At 30.4% G+C, this 11468-nt stretch overlaps 1 protein-coding gene across 2 annotated transcripts in view; it reads left to right on the top strand.

The window, feature by feature from the left end:
* Window positions 1-11468, top strand: part of LOC111678555 (protein aubergine) — an 87597-nt gene that overhangs the window by 32028 nt on the left and 44101 nt on the right. For both annotated transcript variants that reach the window (XM_023439947.2, XM_023439946.2), the window contains one exon: window positions 9276-9778. In XM_023439947.2, coding sequence (XP_023295715.2) covers window positions 9276-9778 — 503 coding nt within the window. The remainder of the gene's footprint in view (window positions 1-9275; window positions 9779-11468) is intronic.

The following is an 11468-nucleotide window of genomic DNA, read 5'->3' as shown; positions in this document are numbered from 1 at the left end:
ATATATATAGTCTATTTTAATATTTCCGCTATTTACATTTTCACGCACAAAATGGTGTCTCATATCCATATGTTTCGTTCTATTGTGAAATATTGGGTTCTTGCTTAATAGTCCAGCTCCTTGATTGCCATTGTAAATTAGAATTGTATTTTGTTTACCCAAAATTTCTTCTAAAAATCTTTTTAAATATATTGCTTCTTTTGTGGATTCTGAGAGCGACATGTATTCTGCTTCAGTTCTAGACATTTCTACTGTTCTTTGTTTCCTCGATTCCCAACTTATAGCAGCATTAGCTAATTTGAAGATATAACCCGTATATGATCTTCTGTCGTCTATATTAGCACCCCAGTCTGCATCTGCATAGCCAGTTAATTGCTTATTTGTTCTTCTGTAATGTAGGCCAATATTTGGAGTACCTTTCAAGTAACGTAAAACTCTTTTAGCAGCTATCCAATGTTCTTTACCATAGTTAGCATTGTATTGGCTAAGTACACTCACTATATGAGCGATATCAGGCCTCGTTGAAACTGCTAAAAACATAAGGGATTCCACCAGATTTTGATACGGTATCTTTTCAACTTCTGATTTTTCTTCTTCGGTTGCACACATTTCTTTTGATAGTTTTATTCCCGTATTAAATGGTGTTCTTGCAGGTTTACAGTCTTCCATATTAAATTTTTTCAAAATATTTTGTATATATTTGCGTTGTGACATAGTTATTTCCTTAGTTTTCTCATCTTGTTTAAATTCGATTCCCAAACAAAAATTTAATTGGCCAAGGTCTTTCATTTCGAACGATTTTGATAATTCCAATTTCAGTTCCTCCCATTTTTGTTTATTATTTGTTGCTACTATTAAATCGTCCACATATATTGCCAATAATGTAATGTCTTTCTCATGTTTTAACATATAGATACAATTATCTGAATTCAATGGTTTAAATAGTTTTAATTTTTCATCTAACTTTTTGTACCATTGTCTTCCAGATTGCTTTAGTCCATATAATGCTTTCTTTAACAAGCAGGCTTTGCTTTATAATTAATTTTTCTTTTTCTTGATAAAAATTCTTGAATTTCATTTGGTATTTTCATATAAATTTGTTCTTCAATACTACCGTTTAAGTATGCTGTTACAAAATCAAGTTGGTATACATCTAATTTCAATTCTACAGATAAGGCCATTAAAAGACAAATGGATCCAATTCTTGCAACTGGCGCAAAAGTTTCATTATAATCTATGCCTGGTATTTGAGTAAATCCTTTCGCAACTAGCCTAGCTTTGTAACGTTCAACTGTACCATTGGCTTTGTACTTTTTACGTAATACCCACATGCAATCTACAACCTTTTTATTTTCTGGGTAATTGACTATTTCCCAGGTCTTGTTTTTCATTAAAGCTTCATATTCGGATTTCATTGCCTTTTTCCATTTTTCCGCTTCTGGGCCTGAAATTGCTTCTTCAACTGTTAATTGATCATTATGGTATATTAAATTTGCAAAATGTTCTTCTTTTTCATTTTCGTTATCTTCAGCAATAGCAAATAATTTTCTTGGTCTACCTCTTTTACCAGTTTTGATCTTCTTTGGCCTTCCAGGTCCTCGTTTGGAAGTTTGGGGTGTTTGAAATTCTTCATTTTCATCACTTGAGCATTCTTCATTTAATGTTTCTTCTGTATCTGAAAAACCATAAAATTCTTCCATTTCACTTTCACTGTATACTTCAGGTTCCTCTGTGGTTAATTGATTTTGCGAATTTCTTCTTTCTTTTGGTGTAAACGTCAATTCAATAGCATCTTTTTCTTCATCATTTGATTTATTTTCAAAAAATCTTTATATTTATTTTCTCGTTGATATGAATTGCTGAAATTTACATCTCTTGCACAAACGATTTTTCTATCCTCTATATCCCATAGTCTATATGCTTTTGATTTTATAGAATATCCAACAAAAATGCATTTCTTCGATTTCGGTTCAAATTTGCCAGGTGTTTTTGATTTTACAAGCATATAAGCTGTAGTACCAAATTTTTGAAAATAATTCACGGTTGGATTTCTTCCTAGCCATATATTAAAAGGAGTTTCACCACTTAAACTTCTTGAAGGACATCTGTTTCGAATGTGATTTGCGGTTAGTACAGCTTCTGCCCAGAAACCTGGACTTAGCCCTGATTGTATCATCATACATCTGGCCATTTCTACCAGTGTACGATTTTTTCTTTCGGCCACGCCATTCTGTTGTGGTGTGTATTCAACAGTAAATTGATGTTTTATACCTTCATTCTTTAAAAAATTCTTAAATTCGTTGTTCGCGTATTCTGTTCCATTATCAGATCGGATTGACTTGATTTTCAGATTTGTACTATTCTCCACCATATTTTTAAATTCATTAAATTTTTTAAATACTTCACTCTTTTTCTTTAGAAAATATATTTCGCACCATCTGGATTTGTCATCAATAAAGGTTAAAAAATATCTTGAACCGCCAATAGAATTTACTCTCATAGGGCCGCAAACGTCAGTATGTATAAGTTCTAATAATTCGGTTGATTTTGAATTTGAACGGCTTTTGGGTTTGTTTCCCTTTCATACATACTTCACAAGTTTCTAATTTTTCATTTAGATTAAAATTTATTCCATTTACCTTTTGTTTTCTTAACAAATCTTTTAAATCATTTTCATTTAGGTGTCCGTATCGTTCATGCCATTCTTGTATTGTGGATTTTTGAGCTGCTTTACAGTTTTCAACTATTTCTTCAATATAATATAAATCTTTTATTCGTTTTGCCACCATTATTTTTTCACCAGTTATCATATTTCTTATAATCGCTTCATTTTTGGTAAATTTTACTTCAAAACCATGTTCAGTTATTTTTGCTACTGAAAAGGTTTGATCTTAGGTCCGGAACGTATAATGTATTTTCTAACTTGGTGGTGTATCCAGTGCAAGTTTTGATTTTTACGATTCCATTACCTTCAATTTTTGCTGATTCGTTATTTGCTAAATTTAGAACGTCTGTATCCGGTGACTTCATTGTATGGAATTTTGATTTGTCGAAACACATGTGTGATGATGCGCCGGAATCTAAACACCAACTTTCACCTCCACCATTTACTTGAAATGCAACTTCAGCATTTCGAGTTGTTTCTTGGTTTTTTTGTACATACCTTTGTTGATTTTGATTTTAAGACCAGCACTCATTTGCTTTGTGTCCTACTTTTCCACAATTGTGACAGGTAAATTTGAATTTTTCATTTTTATTTCGTCGAACTTCATTTGGTTTAAAAAACTTCTTATTCTTTTTCTTCGCAAACATAGCATCTGATGAATCTTCACAAACATTTCTTTTTCTAGCTTCAAATTCTTCTAAAAGTTTTATTTTAAGTACTTCTGGTGTTGGCAGCTTTTCTTGAGTCTCGATTGCAATTCTAAATGACTCGTACTCATCAGGGATACTGTATAAAAGTAAAATCGTTAATAAGTCATCAATAATTTCTAATTCCATTTCATTTATTTTATCTACGGTGTCAAAAAATTTTCTTATATGGTCTCTTATGTCATCGCCATTTTTCATTTTGAGTAATATCAAATTCTTTAGGAGCATTGCTTTTCTTGCGGGTCCTTTTGATTGATAAATACCATGTAATTTATCCCACACATCTTTGGATGTACTGCAGTTCTTGATTTGCTTCAATTCATTGGTTGAAATTAATAGAATTAGGTCAGCTTTGGCTTTTGCATCTTCGGATTCCCACAAACTTACAGTTTCTGGAGGATTTACTGGTTTAGGAAAACTTCCATTTACGTATTTCCATTCATCATTTTTTTCCAGTAAGGCTTCCACTTGGATTTTCCATGTGTCAAAATTATCTTTACACAATGGTTCTATTTTGAAACCAGAATAATTCATTTCTTAAATTTCTTTTTCTAATTCGTTTACTTTTATGTTGTTTTGTTTTCAATTCTTTTTCGCGAGGTTAAGGACTGGGCCCATAACCTATGATAAAAATAACGGACACACAAATATTTTGTCTATTTTGTATAAATTTTATTTTAGGAATGAAAATTATTTTTTCATATTTCAAAAATTAACAAACATATAAATTCAATAATGAGTTGATAATAATAAAGTATTTTCAGTAAAGTATCCAATTCATAATAAGTATACAACAAACATACTACTTATCTCTTATAATATCTTGTTAGTTAGACAACAAAATTTCCAATAATATACAAAAAATTTCAGATCAATATCATTTACAGATCCAAAAATATACGTTTTTTAATTTAAAAATTCAAAAAATTTTAGATTTTTGCCGTTTTTTTGCCCAAAATGTGTCTTAACTCTTTTATTAATAAAATAAAATTTTCTTTAAGAACATATAACAATTTTATAGTTTTCTAAGGTAATTAAGGTATCTTTACGCAGAACGCTTTGGCGTAAAAAACTTGTCCTATTTTTTAAAAATGTTGCCACTGCGTCCTTCCGAATATGACCTATTTTTTTTATCAAAACTTCAACTTTAGGCGACATGTTCTAAAATCCCAAAGCTGGGATCAGAAAACTGAAAGCAGTTTTGGAAACCTCAATATGTTTTCTTTTTACTCCAAAAGTATTTTCCCAGCCCTGAGAGAAATGTGGACCCTATGGGCAAAAATGTAAAAAATCCCATTTTTGGGATTTTCATTCCTATTTTTGGGAATTGCGGGATGCCCTTTGACCTTTTTAATTTTTTTTTTGCATTTTCTTATTTGAAATGACAAATTTAACAAGCGTTGAAGATTTCATTGAGTTTTGTTCATAAATGAAGATTTTGTCATATATTACATATTTGTTAAATTTCTAGAACTATGCTTTATATCAAAATTTTAATAGGGTCGCAGATAGCTACAACAATTTAGTCCATATTTATCCCTTAATATCTTTTTTTAGTTAGATATGGAAATTCTCGGCCCTTTAAAAAAAATTTCAAGCCAATATCTCAATTACATTCAAAAATATGTTCATTTAAACCTGTATCCTTTAATTTCATATTTTTCATATTTTAGTATTAAATCTTATATTTACCTATTTTCTATTTGTTTGCTTATCCTTATAATTGAAAGGTCCTATTATGCTTAAATTTTCAGAAATTTATAACTTTTTTACCAAAATTTTTTCGACAGATCATTTCGTTCTGTTTCGTTTATGATCATGTAGGTAAAAATATACAGGTAATGATAATTTCGTAATTTTTTACTTTGGAATACCTGTATCGGAAATGACAAGAATTGGTATATAAGCATCATTAACTGCCTCAAGAATTGTGTCAGACTTTTCAGAAGACCATCTAAGGAAAATTCATAACTGTGATGTTGTCTTAATGTGTAAGTGGGGATGTGACGGTTTATCAGCACTTCCAGAATACAAACAAGCTTGTGGAAGTCGGACATTAGCAGACTATAAAAGTGTATTTATGTCATCATTAGTGCCATTACGAATTCGTTCATATTCCCTTAATCAATCATCGTCAAGCATCGGAAATTCATTTGAAGATATATGTATCAATACAACTCCGGGTTCAAAAAATTTTTGTAGACCCATTGGATTTGAATATATAAAAGAGTCAAAGAAAACAACAAAAGATTTAGTGGAATATTTAAAAGATGAAATAAATGCACTGGAGCCCATTTGCATAAAAATAAAGGAATTCTCTATTAACGTATCATATCAGCTAAGCTTAACAATGATTGATGGAAAGGTCAGCAATGCCATAATAGAAACTTCTTCCTTCTAAAGATGCTCAATATGTAATGAGAAAAAGTCGCAATTCTCAAATATAAACAAAAGCAGAAGTATTAATGAAGAAGTCCTGTCTTTCGGAATTTCACCACTTCATGCCAGAATACGATTTTTGGATTACTTTTTACACATAGCATACGACCTCAAATATAGAAGTGTGCCAGAGAATCTTACTAAATCAACAAAAAATAATGAAGAATTGAAAGAACTGAGAGCTGCGGAAAAAAGCAGAATCCAAGAAGAATTTAAAGTTCAGATGGGATTAAACATCGACAAACCACTTCCAAGTTGCGGTAGTACAAATTACGGTAATACGGCGAGAAGGTTTTTTCGTGATTTTGAAATTACTTCAAAAATAACTGGAATCGACAAGGAGTTGCTTCGAAGAGTTAACACTATTTTAATGGCACTGAATAGTAAACATAAAATTAATGGAAATCGATTTGGGGAATATACATCTGAAATTTCTAAATTACTTGTATCTCTGTATCCATGGAGGGAACTAACACCAACAGTACACAAAGTATTGTGTCATGGTCAAATAATAATTGAATCGAATATTCTTCCATTTGGAGAGTTAACAGAAGAAGCCCAGGAAGCGAGGAATTGAGATTTTAAGCATGTTCAACTTTTCAGCTTAAGAAAATGCTCCAGGCAATCACAGAATGAAGATATTTTTAATAGTTTACTTCTATCTTCTGATCCTGTTCTTTCAACTATGCGAAAAAGATGGATTTGTTATGAAACTCTATCATCTCAAAACGAGGAAGATTTAATAGACTTATATTACCTTCTGGATATGTATACCGATTTGACAGATTATTTTATAGAAAATAAGTAGTGTTAGAAATTAACTATATAAGTAGGTTGTAAGAATTAATTGTATTATGTTTAAGATAAACAGTTCAAATAAAAAAAGCTATTATACTAACTGATGATATTGTATTAAATTGTGTTCTATATTTCGGTGGGCGGGAAAGGTGGTTTGTGTGGGGTGATTTAGGTGTTGTTGTGCGTGGCTCATAATAAAATTATATTTTTTTTATTGTATATACAATGTTATAGACTTTAATAAAATAGTTAACTAAATAATTTTTAAAATTTGTCCAAATATTTTATTCAACATCAAATGTATGTTCTGTCATACTTAATACTAAAATATAAAAAGATGAAATTAAAGGTAACAGGTCTAAATGAACATATTTTTGAATGTAATTGAGATATTGGCTTGTAAAGGGTCGAGAATTTCCATATCTAACTAAAAAAAGATATTAAGGGATAAATATGGACTAAATTGTTGTAGCTATCTGCGACCATATTAAAATTGTGATATAAATCATAGTTTTAGAAATTTAACAAATATGTAATATATGACAAAATCTTTATTTATGAACAAAACTCAATGAAATCTTCAACGCTTGTTAAATTTGTCATTTCAAATAAGAAAATGCAAAAAAAAATTAAAAAGGTCAAAGGGCATCCCGCAATTCCCAAAAATAGGAATGAAAATCCCAAAAATGGGATTTTTTACATTTTTGCCCATAGGGTCCACATATCTTTCAGGGCTGGGAAAATACTTTTGGAGTAAAAAGAAAACATATTGAGGTTTCCAAAACTGCTTTCAGTTTTCTGATCCCAGCTTTGGGATTTTAGAACATGTCGCCTAAAGTTGAAGTTTTGAAAAAAAAATAGGTCATATTCGGAAGGACGCAGTGGCAACATTTTTAAAAAATAGGACAAGTTTTTTACGCCAAAGCGTTCTGCGTAAAGATACCTTAATTACCTTAGAAAACTATAAAATTGTTATATGTTCTTAAAGAAAATTTTATTTTATTAATAAAAGAGTTAAGACACATTTTGGGCAAAAAAACGGCAAAAATCTAAAATTTTTTGAATTTTTAAATTAAAAAACGTATATTTTTGGATCTGTAAATGATATTGATCTGAAATTTTTTGTATATTATGGGAAATTTTGTTGTCTAAGTAACAAGAAAAAATTGAGTCCATTTGGTCCAAAATTACGCCCGGTATTCAAAAAAAGGCGGACCAAGGTATGGTAAATTTTGTATCACTAAATTTTAAAATGCCTATAACTCGGATATTATAAGAGATAATATGATGTCAATTCAAGATCTCGTCGAGCGCTTTCAGAAAATATAAAAATCTTTGTATTTGGGTGAAAAACAAAAAAATGGCACAAGTTTAAAAATTTTACATGTCGTAGGTACCCTACTTTGAGCCGCCACAGCTCCGTCCCTGGGGCATCTGCGGGGTTCATCTTCAAAACTTAAACTCGAATACTCCTTGGCTACGCTCACGCCAAATTATCCCGATCGGATCAGCCGTTTAGAAATGCCAGATTTATTTCCAAAAAATTTCCATTCTGCCCCACTGTGCCCTGGCTCTCCATAGGATAATAATTTATGTCATATAACATATCAAAGACCTTAATATTAATGCCCATATCGAATTTACAAATAATTATTTGAGATATAATATATTATATATCAAAATTTTGTTGACATCTAACTCCAGGAGAAAAATTTTAATCATGTATATATTTTTTTTCTTAGAATTAACATAAATATAAAGTTTGACTCACGCCTGGTTCTATAATTAGAAAGTATTTTATACAGCCTCTAAATTTCGATATGTTATCAAATCTTAAAAGCTAAAAACGTTTATTACATATGTGCATAATAATATAAAAATTCAAATTTGTACATTCAACTAAAGAAAAGTATGAAAAAAAGGAATTTGTACCACAATTATATTCTACATACAAAAGTGCCATCACTGTTCTACAAATGTCGCGTAAACGTTAAAAAATTATATTTTATACAGGTTGAAACGTTACGATTACATTTCGGTAAACATTTTCATTGCTTTTCCTTAATAAAAAACTATCAGCTAAAATGTTTTCTTACGGTTACATATGTTGCGGTTGGGTAATTCTACCTTTAGTTTTTTGTCAGCAGACTTAGGTTCAGTCATACTCAGATTCGTTTCTATGTATATGTTATAGGTTACCTTAAGTTTTGAAATAATATTTTATTTATTTATATTTGAATAAATATTATTAAATGTATGTAAATATTTGAGCGCTAAGTGCATCTCTTCGGATTCGATATATGTATCAACTACTATTAACCTTCGTTTTATGCGATTAATTTGTTTCGCAAAAAATGCATAATTCGAATTCACACAAAACGGACGGTACACTAGCTCCATACAAAATATAGTAATTGGACCAACAAAAAATTTATTCTTTACTGAAACCATTAAAAAATTATGAAAAATAAAGGTAATAAATAATAACACAATACAAATTCCAAATAATGAAGTATACATATGTACCAAATTTTATTAAAATAAAAAAAATGTATCGTTTTGTGTGAATTCGAATTATGCCTTTTTTTAAGTGTATATGTATGTATATGGAATACAATTTAAGATAAAGGTTTAGATAAATATGTATTTTATTATTGTATTTGCAGCTGTGGGAAAGGAGGACAATCGTGGTGTCGTTCGTGGAAAACGTGTTATTGCCGAATTAGTTCACTCTCGTCCTCAAGATCTGGCAACAAAGTGCGGTACGATTGGTGACAAAGTGTCAGTACAAACAAACTACTTTCGCATACTTAGAAAGCCCAAATGGTCAATTCATCAATATCGTGTTGACTTTAGTCCTGATGTAGATATGATTCGTCTTCGTCGTGCTTATTTAGCACAACATAAAGATCTATTTGGTGGTTATATATTTGATGGTACATTGTTATTTTGTACAAATTTCTTTATGGATCAAGCAGAAAATGGTCAAAAGGAACTTTTAACTAAAAATCGCGAAGGGGAAACAATACTGATAAAAATCAAACATGTCGGCATTGTTGATGTTTCTGATGCCCAACAAATACAAGTTTTAAATTTGATTTTACGCCGTGCTATGGAAGGTTTGCAATTGCAATTAGTTGGTAGAAATTTCTTTGATCCAGTTGCAAAAGTGAGTACCATATACAAATCGTTCATTCAATGCATCTGTGTCCAAATTAAATAAAAATCAAACAGATTTTAATTTTATCATTTTCCTATTATAATGTCGGGTTTTTGAAATGGCAATCGAATGCCAATTAATAAACAGATTAGCTAATCTAAAAATAAATTAAATCTTCTCTTCGTGAGAACGGTATACAAAGTTTGTCATTCCGTTTGTAATTTCTATAATATAATTTTCCGACCCCAAAATGTATATATATTCTAGATCCTTTTAGATAGCGGAGTCGATTAAGTCTTAAGTTAGAAACCATAAAAGAAAGGGAACTTTTTGGATTTTTTTTGTTTTCGAAAGGTACTTTTGGAATTTTTTAAATATTTTTTAAAATATGAAATTATGTAGAGTCTGAATTAGTTGAGAATTTCAAAGAAACATTTGGAATATTCTATAATATTGAACCAAGGGACATGAAATTTAGTACGTTGATTCGGAATTAAATCAGAACCCATAAAAGGTAACGTTTCTGTGCTTTTTCGTTTTTCAAAAAGGGACTTTTTGGGTTTCCAATTTTAATGAACTTATAAACATGAAATTAAGTATGTAGAGTCGTATTAGACGTGAACACATCAAAGGGGATTATTTTGGAACTTATTCGTTCTACACCTTACTTTTTGAATTTTCTATAATATTGAACTAAAAAATATGAAATTAAGCATAGTGTCTTGACTAGGTAAGAACGTAGAAAAAGGGACTTTTTGGTACTTTTTCGTTCTAGAAAAGGTACTTTTTGAATTTTCTATAATATAGAACCTAGAAACATGAAATTAAGTATGTAAGGAGTGAGATCGAAAAATTCTTAACACACGTTTTTCATTACATTTTTCAACCAAAGTATTATTTGATTTTTTTTTTGATCAAGTTACCTTTGAAAAACATGGCAGTTATTATGTGTAATGTCAATTATATTAATTTTTTTGTTAATCTTATTAAAATGAGTGACCAGAAAAAAGTGCGTACTGAAATTATTAAATATTTTCAACTAAACCCAACTTGGTCTTACAAAAAGTTAGCCAAGCATACAAAGGTCTGCCGTCAAACTGTTTCCAATGTTATTAAACAGTACCGGGAGAACTTGTCAGTTGATAGAAAACCTGGTTCAGGTAGAAGGAATGGTCCACATGATGTTTCTAAAGCCAAAAAAATAGAACGCATTTTCAAAAGAGCTCCCAACACATCCGGTTGGAAAGCAGCTCGGTTAGCTCAGTGTTCGGACTATTTGGTGTAGAACAAAATACTTTGTTTATAATTTAACTTGTGTTTTTATAAAATATGATTGTAAGCTTTGAATAATTTGTATAACGAAAAGAAAATTTTATTATTCTAAAATAAAATATTCTTGCTGCATAATGGATGACGAAACGTATGTTCTGGCAGATTTTTCGCAACTTCCAGGTCAAAAGTTTTATGTTGCTGATGCTCGAGGGAATGTTGAAGAAAAGTTTAGGACCCAAAAGCAGACAAAATTTCCCAGAAAGTTCTTGGTATGGCAAGCAATATGCAGTTGCGGCAAAAGAAGCCAATCATTTGTTACAACGGGCTCTATAAATACCGAAATTTACATCAAGGAATGTTTACAAAAAAGGCTGCTTCCATTCATAAGACTTCATAAATGTGTCCACTTATTTTTGGCCTGACTTGG

Source organism: Lucilia cuprina, chromosome 2 (genome assembly GCF_022045245.1).
Source record: "Lucilia cuprina isolate Lc7/37 chromosome 2, ASM2204524v1, whole genome shotgun sequence".
Lineage (NCBI taxonomy): Eukaryota > Metazoa > Arthropoda > Insecta > Diptera > Calliphoridae > Lucilia > Lucilia cuprina.
Note: the sequence above shows the minus strand (reverse complement) of the source record. Positions and strands in the feature narration are given on the sequence as shown.